Consider the following 17331-nt stretch of genomic DNA (forward strand, 5'->3'; position numbering starts at 1 on the left):
CAGTCTCTGATAATGTCAAGGCATTCACCTCTAATTTATTCTGCAAATGTCGTTTTGACCTATCCCTCCCACATGTAACAACATCTGCCTATTATCCACAGCCATCTCTTGCTGACGGGTTAACAGTAATCTTCGATCTGCCTTGATCGCTTTTCATCATGAAGACCATTCTAGGTGGGATACCTCACTGCATTGGTTATCTTTTGCATTCTAATCGGCTGTTCACGAGTCACACAAGTTTTCGCCAGCATTTCTCATGTTTAAGTTTGTTCCAAACAACCTGCTGTCTAATTTATAGTCTATTAATGAGATTTTGCCAAAGACAATACAACCCAATAATATTAGGAACCTATGGGGGAAGTCCAAATTTAACTTAAAAGTTTCTCGTGGGAAAGTGAAAGAAAGATTTAAAGGTTGGAGAACAAGTCATGGTAAAATATTTTGTCCCTGTAGGCAAGCTTGATCCTGTATTTCATGGACCGTGCATTATTCGGGATTTCTTAACACCGGTCAACCTCTTGGTGAGCAATCCAGACACAGAGAGGATTTTTAGGGTTTATCTGTCCCAAGTAAAACCTGTAGAAATCTAGTGCTCAGTAGTGCTTCTCCTACAACCAGAAGCAGATATTGTCCTCTCTGTACTGTTCGGTACATGTTAGAATAATCTGCTGTGCCCATCCTCCACTAATGCTACAGCTCTTGCTGTGTTTCCAGGTGAAAGAGCCATTATCACCTGGTGTAGAAGCGAGACTAACTGTTGTACACAAGCTGTAATGTCCACAAAAATAAGTGGCACAAGAATTCACAGCAACAAACCTTAAGACAGCTGCTTGTGGTTAATCTTGTCAAAAGGACCTGCATATTTCATAGTAGCTGTGATTGTCACGATCAATAATGTCTATCAACTATTGTGCTGAAACCTCTCAAATGGGCTAATTAACATACAATACAATGCCATATTGTTGTAATGTTATAACATTTAATTTATACAATGTTTCAAATGGACTACCATCAAATTTTCTGAAATACATAGTGTTTCACTTTTTCTGTCAGTGAGTATATCTTTACATATTGCAGACAGAAGAATTTCGACTTTTCGTATGTACATTCCCCTTAATCATGAACAATTCCTGGAAAGCGCTTACTGCAACCTATTTCATCCTTAAAGTCAACTTGCAGGACAATGGTAGTAATAATAAATAATGTTATTTGCTTTACGTCCCACTAATTTAACAATTTTCGGAGATGCAGATGTGCCAAAATTTTGCCCTGCAGGAGAAAGAAGAAGAGCTGCTCGACTACAATTGTATTGAACAGGTGGACTTATAAATATTGTAATAATATTTGAGACATACGTCAACTTCAATACGGAACCAAAATGAGAATAGTTACTTGTAAGTGGTACGTTCCGAGCTGTCAGCAGAGAGATGGCGTGGAATGACATTAGTAGACGAATAAGTTTCAGGGGCGTTTATAAAAGTAGGAAAGATCACAATATGAACATAAAGTTGGAATTCAAGAGGACAAACTGGGGCAAATATTCATTTATAGGAAGGGGAGGTAGGGATTGGAATAACTTACCATGGGATATGTTCAATAAATTTCCAATTTCTTTGAAATCATTTAGGAAAAGGCTAGGAAAAGAACAGATAGGGAATCTGCCACCTGGGCGACTGCCCTAAATGCAGATCAGTATTGATTGATTGATTGATTGATTGATTGTTTTACATGCCAGCAAATCTACAGATGCCAGCGTCTCAACCGTCTGAACCACTGATAGTCTTCTTAAGTGGGCTATGCAATCACTGTACCCTACAACACTCCTCATTGTCCTGCATAGGAAGTTTTAGTTTCTCATTAAATATTCCAGTTTTGCTATTAGGATACTCCTGTTGACATTACTGAATGGCTTTGAGAAAATGATAAATAAAGCATCAGATTTCCCCTGGATTATGACACTGTTGTCTCTATGTAGGCACCAAACAGCTTGAAGAGTTGACCCACCCCACCGGAAACAACTGTTCTTCTGGTAAATGAGCATCCAGCAAGAATGAATTTCTTATCAAGCCCATCAAAGCTTTTGATAACGTTCACTACAGTGCAATCATGCTTTTCATCCTGGCATAATTCTACAAGGTAGCAGAGGTTGGTAGAGTAGAAGCAATGTACAGAGCTTGTAGAGCTACATTTCGTGCTGGGTAACATGCCCGAATGATGGTAGCACAACTGCGACACATTTTATCAACAGTTCCAATGCGGCTTCTTCATTCAGATTTGCACTCCTAGTACTACAACCAGTGCATTCTTGTCTTTCCTGTCAATCATCGGTGGAACGATTTTCCTGGAAAGTGTTATGGAACAAAACCTCCGAAGGCTGACTCCAGTCTTCATAGTTTCTAAGGGTAGAAGATTCCTGGAATGAATTTTAAGTGCCCTTTGGGAAAGATGATTAATAAATCTAATTTTTGGGACAACAAACTGATTACAGTCGATATGTCCTCAGATCTGTGTCATTTAGTAATGGGAGTTATAGGTAACCTGACACCACTGTTGTCTTGTGATATGGTGCATTAAGGCCGACGGTTATGATCAATGCAACGTGTTTTGTACAGACAATGGCCTCTTTTATGAATGATCATAACAGCTGTTACACAACTACCGTATTTACTCGCGTATTAGACCCCATTTTTCTCACTTTTACAGACAAAAATAGTAAAGGAGGGTCCAATATGTGATAACCGCAAAATATTGTGCAGCGAACACATGACTTCTAGGTTATAAAGAGCTATAAATTGAACATGTAAACATTCTATACTATTATTTAACAAACTTTTAATCGCAAGGCAGTATTTCTAAATATACAAAGCGTGTTATTTAAGTAAGGTCCGTTTTGTTGTAGACTCTAGTAGTTCACGCGCATATCACAACAAGTGCGTGCGTAGTGTACCGGCATGCCTCGGGAACGATAGTGCTCAGTTTCAGCTCTCTAGCTAACTTGTACGGTTCTGTTCTGTGCTTTCAAATGTTTAAGACTATCTACTGGCCCGCCGCGTGTGAGGTTCAGTCAGTGACACGGTTTTTGTCAGCAAGGAACCTGTCTGCTGCAGAAATTCATAGACAGATTTGTGAAGTGTACGGTGATACTGTTATGAGTGAAAGGAAAGTGCGTAAGTGGGTACGACAATTCAAAGATGGCCGTGACAATGTCCATGATGAGGACCGCTCCGGTCGCCCTTCTTTGATTACAGACGATTTGGTGGCTTCAGTTGAAGCGAAGATCCGTGAGAACAGGAGGACCTGTATATTTCATAATAGCGTCCTTACCAGGTTTTCTATCAAATTTATGTTCTTTTGTTGTTTTGTCAACAGTACTTCAGGTAGTTCCTAAGTCGTGCACCAGCATAATACCCACCTTTTAGCCAGAACCCTTCTTCTCGATTCATTCCGAACAATTTCTATCCTACATCAACCAACGCCTTTCTTTCTTCCCTCTAAATCAAGTTTCACGTATTCTAGTTCTTAGATGGTGCCATTCTGAGTAGAAAGTTAGTAACTGATTATACAGAGGTCATCAGGCTCTTGTTTCTTGCTTTAATCAGCTTCCACATCCTCTCCTTCACTCTGCTTCTACTTTGTGGTTTTCCATGTCTCGGAAATATTCTTGCTCTGTATTTTGAGCCAGTGGTTCATAACTCCCTCATTACCAGACAAAGAAGATTGTTGCTGTGCCTGTTAGAGGCGATCTCCGATGGTTTTGAGAAATATTTCAGTAATACGACAAAAACTGCGCATGGGGAATCGTAATTATGTGGTGTACCATATCATGATAAACAATTAGGCTGTTTTAATGGAAAATGTAGGCTTTCAGAAAAGAGAATGTTACTCATCTTAATTGGGGAGTGCAAATCATAGTCATCTAAATTCAAATCATTATGAAATGGATTCATTACTTTATTAATTAATTAAGATAATTTATTCAGGAATATAACAGTTAGAAAATTTTATTTTTTCTATTACTACACAATTATTAATGGAATAAAAGTGAACACTGGAGGACACACACAGACACACACAATGCAAGAAATGCATTTTGCTTGTTGTTTACCTAATTAGAGGGGTGTCAAAAATCCTAAATTGTAAATTCTAGCAAATTGACAAAATACACCAACAACGGCAATCACACAAGGAAACACAATGACAGTGAAAATAAGTAGCTGTATAGCTAATGACTAACGAATCAAGGGGTGACCTTTGGGACTTCATGGATAGCGATTCCAATCTTGGTGGTGAATCAGGTCTCAATTCTGCCTCAGACAATGTGGAATGTGACTTTACGCAACCAAGCAAGTGATGGTGGTTCTAACAGTGACTGGGAAGAAAGAAAGAAAGTTGACACAACATTTCGTGGTACCATTATTTACCGAGCTCGATAGCTGCAGTTGCTTAAGTGCGGCCAGTATACAGTATTCGGGAGATAGTAGGTTCGATCCCCACTGTCGGCAGCCCTGAAAATGGTTTTCCGTGGTTTCCCATTTTCACACCAAGCAAATGCTGGGGCTGTACCTTAATTAAGACCACGGCCGCTTCCTTCCCACTCCTAGCCCTTCCCTGTCTTATCGTCGTCATAAGACCTATCTGAGTCGGTGCAATGTAAAGCATCTAGCAAAAACAAAAACAAATTTTTTACACTTCGACACCATGCATACACAAGTCAAGGAACTTTTATTATCACCCAAATTTATCAAGAATAGAAAAAAAAGAAAGAAAGTTGGCAGAACATGGTACCTTGAAATATCTTTAACCCTCGAACCAATAGCTGACGATAGATTGGCAGGTCAACTTTACCAGTAAATACAGCTAGAATAAGTTGTGAATATTTCCGTTAGATGGTAGCATTCACCAGGCATATTTTCTCCTTGGAATGTGGAATGTTTTGTTGTTAAATACGTCCATTAATTGCAATATCTTTGAAACAAATTAAGGTCGCAATTTGCACAACAGCTTTGAAACACGTGTTGGTTTTGTTGTGACTCACTTTCATTGTTTACTGTGTGTTATGCACAAATGATGGCTCATTTTTGGATTTAAATGATGAAGATATTGTAATAGATACTGCAGCAGAATGGATGTGCTGTGCCACCTGAGATATGTTATGAACGCCCACCGATTAGAGGTCCATCAACTACCGTACATTTTATTGAATAATTCCTGAAGTATTGACACTATTCACTTAAAATTTGCATGCCTATCATCAGAATTAATTTCTCTACAAAATGTATATTTTAAACAGTTTATGAAAATGTGATTTGTCATTTAAATTCGATGCGTAAAAAAAAAAATTGTTTTTTGAATTTTCGAGGGGGATTTAAGGGGGCAGAAAATTTAAAAAATATTACATTCAGGGCAAATGCAAACCACTTTTCACATAGTCCAGTTCATGCCGAATGTTTTGGTGTATTATATGTGCATATTCTATGAATAATACATCTGTTAGAGTGACATACATCAGGTACTGCAAATGTGTGGTGCACACCCACCGATTAGAGCTATTCCAACTACCGGTTCGAGAGTTAATGGTCACGTCAAGATAAGCCGCCATTTTCAGTCTAGAACCCTATCAAGAAATAATGAAACAAAGCATCTCTCAGAGTGCTGCTGGAAATCACAGCAACTGTGGCAGTAAGAGAGTTAAAAACTCCAATGAATCATGATACTGGAGATATCCAAGACTAGTTAATAACTTATGTCTTAATGGACCACCTTTTCAATACTGTATTAGGAACTGGTTTGCCATTAGCTGGCCATTATCAGCCGTAATACAAAACTGTACAAACACATCTAGTAACTAAAACAAATGTGCAACCATACAAAATTGAAAAAGGTATTAGAAGCACCTCAAAACCCTCAAATGAACTATGTGCACAACACGAAAAAATAAGATGAAATTAAAATAAGGCTCTTAGTGAGACCTAAAATCTTTAGGTGTGTTGCATCATGTTAAAACGTTTCATTCGTGTTTCCTATTAAAATATCTTGAAAACGCTGGAAAAGTTCCTGTATTGGAAGTTGTCAAATGTTTGAGTCAAGGACGGCACACGAAGATATGCTTAAATAGCTGGCACATTCTTAGATGTGCAACTCCATGCAGCGTGAAGCGTGTGGCCTGCTCCTCCCCGACACGTCTACTCGAGAGCTTACAGCGCCATGACGGGACCACTACAGACACTAATGAACGGACAGGCCTGCTCCTCCCCGTTAGTGTGAGATACACAACGTCTACTCGAGAGCTTACAGCGCCATGACGGGACCACTACAGACACTAATGAACGGACAGGCCTGCTCCTCCCCGTTAGTGTGAGATACACAACATCTACTCGAGAGCTTACAGCGCCATGACGGGACCACTACAGACACTAATGAACGGACAGGCCTGCATTAGACAAATTGTATTTGAAATTCATTCATTATTTTATATTCGTGATTGCAGTAAATATTGTCCGGGAACCACTCGAGAACTACTTAACTGATAGTCATGAAACTTTTATATGTAATTGCCACATGTATTCATAATGTAATAATCAAGTTACAATTAATTTTCAACCACCCCAAAAAGAGTTCTTATCATTTTTCTAAAGCAACTTTTTCTCAGTCCAGGATAAACGTACAACAGGAAACTTGGGCTTGTTTTGAAGCATTCATTCCTGGTTATCAGTAACTACAACTACTGTACAGTATCAGTTGTGTGCATGCTAGATGATGGTTATCAGTAACTACTGTACAGTATCAGTTGTGTGCATGCTAGATCATGGTTATCAGTAACTACAACTACTGTACAGTATCAGTTGTGTGCATGCTAGATGATGGTTATCAGTAACTACAACTACTGTACAGTATCAGTTGTGTGCATGCTAGATGATGGTTATCAGTAACTACAACTACTGTACAGTATCAGTTGTGTGCATGCTAGATGATGGTTATCAGTAACTACAACTACTGTACAGTATCAGTTGTGTGCATGCTAGATGATGGTTATCAGTAACTACAACTACTGTACAGTATCAGTTGTGTGCATGCTAGATGATGGTTATCAGTAACTACTGTACAGTATCAGTTGTGTGCATGCTAGATGATGGTTATCAGTAACTACTGTACAGTATCAGTTGTGTGCATGCTAGATGATGGTTATCAGTAACTACTGTACAGTATCAGTTGTGTGCATGCTAGATGATGGTTATCAGTAACTACAACTACTGTACAGTATCAGTTGTGTGCATGCTAGATGATGGTTATCAGTAACTACAACTACTGTACAGTATCAGTTGTGTGCATGCTAGATGATGGTTATCAGTAACTACTGTACAGTATCAGTTGTGTGCATGCTAGATGATGGTTATCAGTAACTACTGTACAGTATCAGTTGTGTGCATGCTAGATGATGGTTATCAGTAACTACTGTACAGTATCAGTTGTGTGCATGCTAGATGATGGTTATCAGTAACTACAACTACTGTACAGTATCAGTTGTGTGCATGCTAGATGATGGTTATCAGTAACTACAACTACTGTACAGTATCAGTTGTGTGCATGCTAGATGATGGTTATCAGTAACTACTGTACAGTATCAGTTGTGTGCATGCTAGATGATGGTTATCAGTAACTACTGTACAGTATCAGTTGTGTGCATGCTAGATGATGGTTATCAGTAACTACAACTACTGTACAGTATCAGTTGTGTGCATGCTAGATGATGGTTATCAGTAACTACAACTACTGTACAGTATCAGTTGTGTGCATGCTAGATGATGGTTATCAGTAACTACAACTACTGTACAGTATCAGTTGTGTGCATGCTAGATGATGGTTATCAGTAACTACAACTACTGTACAGTATCAGTTGTGTGCATGCTAGATGATGGTTATCAGTAACTACTGTACAGTATCAGTTGTGTGCATGCTAGATCATGGTTATCAGTAACTACAACTACTGTACAGTATCAGTTGTGTGCATGCTAGATCATGGTTATCAGTAACTACAACTACTGTACAGTATCAGTTGTGTGCATGCTAGATCATGGTTATCAGTAACTACAACTACTGTACAGTATCAGTTGTGTGCATGCTAGATGATGGTTATCAGTAACTACAACTACTGTACAGTATCAGTTGTGTGCATGCTAGATGATGGTTATCAGTAACTACTGTACAGTATCAGTTGTGTGCATGCTAGATGATGGTTACCAGTAACTACTGTACAGTATCAGTTGTGTGCATGCTAGATGATGGTTATCAGTAACTACTGTACAGTATCAGTTGTGTGCATGCTAGATGATGGTTATCAGTAACTACTGTACAGTATCAGTTGTGTGCATGCTAGATGATGGTTATCAGTAACTACTGTACAGTATCAGTTGTGTGCATGCTAGATGATGGTTATCAGTAACTACTGTACAGTATCAGTTGTGTGCATGCTAGATGATGGTTATCAGTAACTACAACTACTGTACAGTATCAGTTGTGTGCATGCTAGATGATGGTTATCAGTAACTACAACTACTGTACAGTATCAGTTGTGTGCATGCTAGATGATGGTTATCAGTAACTACTGTACAGTATCAGTTGTGTGCATGCTAGATGATGGTTATCAGTAACTACTGTACAGTATCAGTTGTGTGCATGCTAGATCATGGTTATCAGTAACTACAACTACTGTACAGTATCAGTTGTGTGCATGCTAGATCATGGTTATCAGTAACTACTGTACAGTATCAGTTGTGTGCATGCTAGATGATGGTTATCAGTAACTACTGTACAGTATCAGTTGTGTGCATGCTAGATGATGGTTATCAGTAACTACTGTACAGTATCAGTTGTGTGCATGCTAGATGATGGTTATCAGTAACTACTGTACAGTATCAGTTGTGTGCATGCTAGATGATGGTTATCAGTAACTACTGTACAGTATCAGTTGTGTGCATGCTAGATCATGGTTATCAGTAACTACAACTACTGTACAGTATCAGTTGTGTGCATGCTAGATCATGGTTATCAGTAACTACAACTACTGTACAGTATCAGTTGTGTGCATGCTAGATCATGGTTATCAGTAACTACTGTACAGTATCAGTTGTGTGCATGCTAGATGATGGTTATCAGTAACTACAACTACTGTACAGTATCAGTTGTGTGCATGCTAGATGATGGTTATCAGTAACTACAACTACTGTACAGTATCAGTTGTGTGCATGCTAGATGATGGTTATCAGTAACTACAACTACTGTACAGTATCAGTTGTGTGCATGCTAGATGATGGTTATCAGTAACTACTGTACAGTATCAGTTGTGTGCATGCTAGATGATGGTTATCAGTAACTACTGTACAGTATCAGTTGTGTGCATGCTAGATGATGGTTATCAGTAACTACTGTACAGTATCAGTTGTGTGCATGCTAGATGATGGTTATCAGTAACTACTGTACAGTATCAGTTGTGTGCATGCTAGATCATGGTTATCAGTAACTACTGTACAGTATCAGTTGTGTGCATGCTAGATGATGGTTATCAGTAACTACAACTACTGTACAGTATCAGTTGTGTGCATGCTAGATGATGGTTATCAGTAACTACAACTACTGTACAGTATCAGTTGTGTGCATGCTAGATGATGGTTATCAGTAACTACAACTACTGTACAGTATCAGTTGTGTGCATGCTAGATGATGGTTATCAGTAACTACAACTACTGTACAGTATCAGTTGTGTGCATGCTAGATGATGGTTATCAGTAACTACAACTACTGTACAGTATCAGTTGTGTGCATGCTAGATGATGGTTATCAGTAACTACAACTACTGTACAGTATCAGTTGTGTGCATGCTAGATGATGGTTATCAGTAACTACAACTACTGTACAGTATCAGTTGTGTGCATGCTAGATGATGGTTATCAGTAACTACAACTACTGTACAGTATCAGTTGTGTGCATGCTAGATGATGGTTATCAGTAACTACTGTACAGTATCAGTTGTGTGCATGCTAGATGATGGTTATCAGTAACTACTGTACAGTATCAGTTGTGTGCATGCTAGATGATGGTTATCAGTAACTACTGTACAGTATCAGTTGTGTGCATGCTAGATGATGGTTATCAGTAACTACTGTACAGTATCAGTTGTGTGCATGCTAGATGATGGTTATCAGTAAGTACAACTACTGTACAGTATCAGTTGTGTGCATGCTAGATGATGGTTATCAGTAACTACAACTACTGTACAGTATCAGTTGTGTGCATGCTAGATGATGGTTATCAGTAACTACTGTACAGTATCAGTTGTGTGCATGCTAGATGATGGTTATCAGTAACTACTGTACAGTATCAGTTGTGTGCATGCTAGATCATGGTTATCAGTAACTACAACTACTGTACAGTATCAGTTGTGTGCATGCTAGATCATGGTTATCAGTAACTACTGTACAGTATCAGTTGTGTGCATGCTAGATGATGGTTATCAGTAACTACAACTACTGTACAGTATCAGTTGTGTGCATGCTAGATCATGGTTATCAGTAACTACTGTACAGTATCAGTTGTGTGCATGCTAGATGATGGTTATCAGTAACTACAACTACTGTACAGTATCAGTTGTGTGCATGCTAGATGATGGTTATCAGTAACTACAACTACTGTACAGTATCAGTTGTGTGCATGCTAGATGATGGTTATCAGTAACTACTGTACAGTATCAGTTGTGTGCATGCTAGATGATGGTTATCAGTAACTACTGTACAGTATCAGTTGTGTGCATGCTAGATGATGGTTATCAGTAACTACTGTACAGTATCAGTTGTGTGCATGCTAGATGATGGTTATCAGTAACTACTGTACAGTATCAGTTGTGTGCATGCTAGATGATGGTTATCAGTAACTACTGTACAGTATCAGTTGTGTGCATGCTAGATGATGGTTATCAGTAACTACAACTACTGTACAGTATCAGTTGTGTGCATGCTAGATGATGGTTATCAGTAACTACAACTACTGTACAGTATCAGTTGTGTGCATGCTAGATGATGGTTATCAGTAACTACTGTACAGTATCAGTTGTGTGCATGCTAGATGATGGTTATCAGTAACTACTGTACAGTATCAGTTGTGTGCATGCTAGATGATGGTTATCAGTAACTACTGTACAGTATCAGTTGTGTGCATGCTAGATCATGGTTATCAGTAACTACAACTACTGTACAGTATCAGTTGTGTGCATGCTAGATCATGGTTATCAGTAACTACTGTACAGTATCAGTTGTGTGCATGCTAGATCATGGTTATCAGTAACTACAACTACTGTACAGTATCAGTTGTGTGCATGCTAGATCATGGTTATCAGTAACTACTGTACAGTATCAGTTGTGTGCATGCTAGATGATGGTTATCAGTAACTACAACTACTGTACAGTATCAGTTGTGTGCATGCTAGATGATGGTTATCAGTAACTACAACTACTGTACAGTATCAGTTGTGTGCATGCTAGATGATGGTTATCAGTAACTACTGTACAGTATCAGTTGTGTGCATGCTAGATGATGGTTATCAGTAACTACTGTACAGTATCAGTTGTGTGCATGCTAGATGATGGTTATCAGTAACTACTGTACAGTATCAGTTGTGTGCATGCTAGATGATGGTTATCAGTAACTACAACTACTGTACAGTATCAGTTGTGTGCATGCTAGATGATGGTTATCAGTAACTACTGTACAGTATCAGTTGTGTGCATGCTAGATGATGGTTATCAGTAACTACTGTACAGTATCAGTTGTGTGCATGCTAGACCATGGTTATCAGTAACTACTGTACAGTATCAGTTGTGTGCATGCTAGATGATGGTTATCAGTAACTACTGTACAGTATCAGTTGTGTGCATGCTAGATGATGGTTATCAGTAACTACTGTACAGTATCAGTTGTGTGCATGCTAGATGATGGTTATCAGTAACTACTGTACAGTATCAGTTGTGTGCATGCTAGATCATGGTTATCAGTAACTACAACTACTGTACAGTATCAGTTGTGTGCATGCTAGATCATGGTTATCAGTAACTACTGTACAGTATCAGTTGTGTGCATGCTAGATGATGGTTATCAGTAACTACAACTACTGTACAGTATCAGTTGTGTGCATGCTAGATGATGGTTATCAGTAACTACTGTACAGTATCAGTTGTGTGCATGCTAGATCATGGTTATCAGTAACTACAACTACTGTACAGTATCAGTTGTGTGCATGCTAGATCATGGTTATCAGTAACTACAACTACTGTACAGTATCAGTTGTGTGCATGCTAGATGATGGTTATCAGTAACTACAACTACTGTACAGTATCAGTTGTGTGCATGCTAGATGATGGTTATCAGTAACTACAACTACTGTACAGTATCAGTTGTGTGCATGCTAGATGATGGTTATCAGTAACTACTGTACAGTATCAGTTGTGTGCATGCTAGATGATGGTTATCAGTAACTACTGTACAGTATCAGTTGTGTGCATGCTAGATCATGGTTATCAGTAACTACAACTACTGTACAGTATCAGTTGTGTGCATGCTAGATGATGGTTATCAGTAACTACAACTACTGTACAGTATCAGTTGTGTGCATGCTAGATGATGGTTATCAGTAACTACTGTACAGTATCAGTTGTGTGCATGCTAGATGATGGTTATCAGTAACTACAACTACTGTACAGTATCAGTTGTGTGCATGCTAGATGATGGTTATCAGTAACTACAACTACTGTACAGTATCAGTTGTGTGCATGCTAGATCATGGTTATCAGTAACTACTGTACAGTATCAGTTGTGTGCATGCTAGATGATGGTTATCAGTAACTACTGTACAGTATCAGTTGTGTGCATGCTAGATGATGGTTATCAGTAACTACTGTACAGTATCAGTTGTGTGCATGCTAGATGATGGTTATCAGTAACTACAACTACTGTACAGTATCAGTTGTGTGCATGCTAGATGATGGTTATCAGTAACTACTGTACAGTATCAGTTGTGTGCATGCTAGATGATGGTTATCAGTAACTACAACTACTGTACAGTATCAGTTGTGTGCATGCTAGATGATGGTTATCAGTAACTACAACTACTGTACAGTATCAGTTGTGTGCATGCTAGATGATGGTTATCAGTAACTACTGTACAGTATCAGTTGTGTGCATGCTAGATCATGGTTATCAGTAACTACTGTACAGTATCAGTTGTGTGCATGCTAGATGATGGTTATCAGTAACTACTGTACAGTATCAGTTGTGTGCATGCTAGATGATGGTTATCAGTAACTACAACTACTGTACAGTATCAGTTGTGTGCATGCTAGATGATGGTTATCAGTAACTACTGTACAGTATCAGTTGTGTGCATGCTAGATGATGGTTATCAGTAACTACTGTACAGTATCAGTTGTGTGCATGCTAGATCATGGTTATCAGTAACTACTGTACAGTATCAGTTGTGTGCATGCTAGATGATGGTTATCAGTAACTACTGTACAGTATCAGTTGTGTGCATGCTAGATCATGGTTATCAGTAACTACAACTACTGTACAGTATCAGTTGTGTGCATGCTAGATGATGGTTATCAGTAACTACAACTACTGTACAGTATCAGTTGTGTGCATGCTAGATGATGGTTATCAGTAACTACAACTACTGTACAGTATCAGTTGTGTGCATGCTAGATGATGGTTATCAGTAACTACAACTACTGTACAGTATCAGTTGTGTGCATGCTAGATCATGCAATTAACAGCATGTGGGGTGGTGAAATCGCGCAGAGCATTGCACAGCGCACAACAAACACAGCTTTTTGTTTACTTTCAACTCTGACTTTATTTCCTCATACAAATTCCACTTACCATCACCTTTTCTCACTAGGACTTCGGGCATTCAATCACAGGTTAAAGAATGAATGGATTCCTAATTTAGAAATGTCACACTGCACAATGTTTAAAAGTGTTTTTTACATTACTATTTACATTATTTACATATCTTTACAATATTTAATTCTGTCAATATTCTACATCTGAAAAATCACTATGTTCTGATGAACTGCTGTCATTCATGTCGATTATGGCTGGCTTGAAATGAGGGACTTTTTCAGACAGACCATCTTTCTCCCAGTGGCAGTCTTCCAGTTTCTTAGCATGTATTTTTACATTGTTTTCAGAGTTCCAAAATGGTAGAAAGTGGAATATACGGAGGAGGCTTTTAACTGTGGGGGAATGCCTTATTTCTTCGTAATGTGGCTGAAGTTGTTGGATTTTTTTTTTTGCTAGGGCTTTACGTCGCACCGACACAGATAGGTCTTACGGCAACGATGGGATAGGAAAGGCCTAGGAGTTGGAAGGAAGCGGCCGTGGCCTTAATTAAGGTACAGCCCCAGCATTTGCCTGGTGTGAAAATGGGAAACCACGGAAAACCATCTTCAGGGCTGCCGATAGTGGGATTTGAACCTACTATCTCCCGGATGCAAGCTCACAGCCGCGCGCCTCTACGCGCATGGCCATTTCGCCCGGTCTGCTTTTTCTTGACATATCGTTCTCCCCTGAAGTGGCTCCTATGCTCTGCACTGATGACAGAGATAATCCAAAACAATTTGCCACTTTCTGGTACACGGAGAATCTGTGTCTCCCACTTTCCCACTCACTTTGAAGGAAACAAATAGCACTCAAAACCATTGCAAGTTAACCCTTTGACAATGGTGTTCTCGGAAGCATCTTGAAGTGATGTGGCTAACAAGCAGAACAAAGGCAGACTGAAAATAACATGCGGACAAATCGAGGTCAGGGCATTCCATTTCACAAATGCTCAGGGCGAGTGTATGCGGCAACGCTGTACCCGATTTCATCTCCCCGACTGCTGTTAATCACATGGTCCAGTGCACACACAACTTCTCATCAATATTACTCTTCATAATCACATTGTACGGTTACAGTGCTTGAAGTATCTGATAATCATGACTGAGTACTTCAAAACAAGCCCAAGGTTCCCTTGTACATTTATCCCAGGCTAAGAAAATGTTGCTTTAGAAAAATGATAAGAAGGCTTTTTGGGGTGGTTTAAAATTTTTTAACTTGAGTATTACACTATGAATACATGTGGCTATAACTATAAAAATTTTATTACCATCAGACAAGTAGGTTTCCATGTATAAATTTTTAAGTAAGCAGCTCCTAGACAATATTTACTACAAGCACAACTAAATAATAATTAATAAACTTCAATAAAAATGTGTCATATACCATCTAATGCAGAATGGAAGATTATTTACTGCTGCCTACCACCCAACATTCAGATGGTGGCTGCATGTTCTACCGATTACTGATTACCAAAGATCGAAAATATCCATCTAATTCTTAATCTGTAAAAATGGCCTCCTCCGGTGTTATTGGTGATAAAAAAAGTTTAATAAATCAGAGATAAATGAGAATTCTTTGGAGGGAAGTGTTGCATCAGATAATGAAAATATGATGCCAAATGATGGACTGAAACTGAGGGAATGAATAAATATTTGTAGTTGCCACGAAGAATTATCACACAGCCCCCTTTAGACTTCAACAAAACTATATCCTGAAAATCATTTAACTTATTCTTAAAATTCTCTAACATTTCATCCAACTCTTAGCAGTAAAAATTAGGAAATTAGAAATGAAGAATAATATAAGAGGAAAAGCAAGGATTAAATTGACAGAAACAGCTAGTTCCAGAGAGTTCAAACAGCTACTGCCATCTGGCTGCCTGCTTGTCAATTTATATGTTCTATTTTTCCCCCAGTCCTGCTAGGTGGTAAATAAAACTATCTCTTTCTTTGGTGTCAACGGTTCCATTTTAATTAATTAGATCAGGTAAACACCAAGTAATGTACAACATGAAGTTTTCAACAGACATTTTTACAACCCTTCAAAAAACTAAATACCTGTATCGGGATTGAACCTGCAATTTTGGAGTCTGGAGGACAAAACTCTACCAATTGTCCTCAGAGGAAGCTACAGAAGAAGTGAACAACCAATTCCCTATTGTGCGCGATTAGGGATGTAAAATCTAAGTAGACTGAAGTGTACTTACATGTTATCCTCTTTGAAGCATTGGACCGGTTGGCCAACTGTATGTTCTTCCACGATTACTTTGTCCTTAAGATCTGCAGAAGGCTGTATGTAAGAGATATGGAAAGTAAATTAAGGAATGTATATATAGATATGAACAAGAGACAGATGAAAAAAAATTCCATACATGCACAATAAAAATATAATTTATTCCCTGAATATAAAAAGTGGAAATGTACAAACAAGTGTCCTGTCATAAAAGAGACCTGATCATGTAAACGAAGACAGCCCTGTAAGAGGGAGCAATTCACACACAATGCCTACTCATCCCATATTACTCTGTCTTGTATTGCTTGACTTGTCACTTGCTTTCCAGTAATCTCATATCCACAGATGATTCTGATCATCACTGGTCCTCATCCCAAACAAGGCTTTCCAGATTATGTAAATATTGTAAACCCTGGGTTGGGAAAATTTAGGAGTAAGGAGTAGAGCAGCTCGACTAAGCGGTATGTTCTCAGGTGTCAGGAAAGAGATGGCATGGAATGTCATCAATGACAAATAAGTTCATAAAAGTAGGAGAGATAGGAGACAGTAGACGGTAAAGTTAGAACTGAGTATTCAATTAGAGTAAGAGGTCTTAGGCACTAAAATAATTTACCAAGGAAGGTGCTCAATAAATTGCTATCATCTTTGAAATTATTTAAGAAAAGCCTAGGTAATCTGCCACCTGGACAAGAGCCCAAAATGCAGATCAGTGGCAGATTAATTGAACAGCCTAGAGTAACTTCATGCAACCATCATAACTGTGGAGTGATGTCTTCTCACCATGGCCTTAGTTAGTGCATTAAATTGCAGTTTGTTTTCGAGACCACAGTTGAACAGAATACGTACCACTGTATTTGCTTGAGTGCTTAACCTCTTAACATACCAATTATTTACAAAATTGTGATCTTTTTTTACCTAATTTTTTTATTGTTAAAATGGGCTATTTATTGAAAACTAATGACAGTGGTAACAATAGAAATACATTTTTCAAACTTAACAATGAAATATAAGCCACCAAAAAGTTCCTGCTTTAAAATCCCGAGTATACTCGTGATATTTTTTACGGGTTCTAAAATAAATAACACAGCACTAAACAGATGGCAAGTAATACAACATGACACTCAATACTGTTCAAATGTTCATGGCTGTGTGAAATGCCCTAAAACAAGGATC

At 38.5% G+C, this 17331-nt stretch overlaps 1 protein-coding gene across 4 annotated transcripts in view; it reads right to left on the minus strand.

The window, feature by feature from the left end:
• The window catches only part of LOC136885235 (zinc finger protein OZF), a 97265-nt gene that overhangs the window by 16260 nt on the left and 63674 nt on the right, over positions 1-17331 (minus strand). For all 4 annotated transcript variants that reach the window (XM_067157702.2, XM_067157705.2, XM_067157706.2 and 1 more), the window contains exon 5: positions 16133-16215. In XM_067157702.2, coding sequence (XP_067013803.2) covers positions 16133-16215 — 83 coding nt within the window. The remainder of the gene's footprint in view (positions 1-16132; positions 16216-17331) is intronic.

The sequence above is a fragment of the Anabrus simplex genome, chromosome 14, assembly GCF_040414725.1.
Source record: "Anabrus simplex isolate iqAnaSimp1 chromosome 14, ASM4041472v1, whole genome shotgun sequence".
Lineage (NCBI taxonomy): Eukaryota > Metazoa > Arthropoda > Insecta > Orthoptera > Tettigoniidae > Anabrus > Anabrus simplex.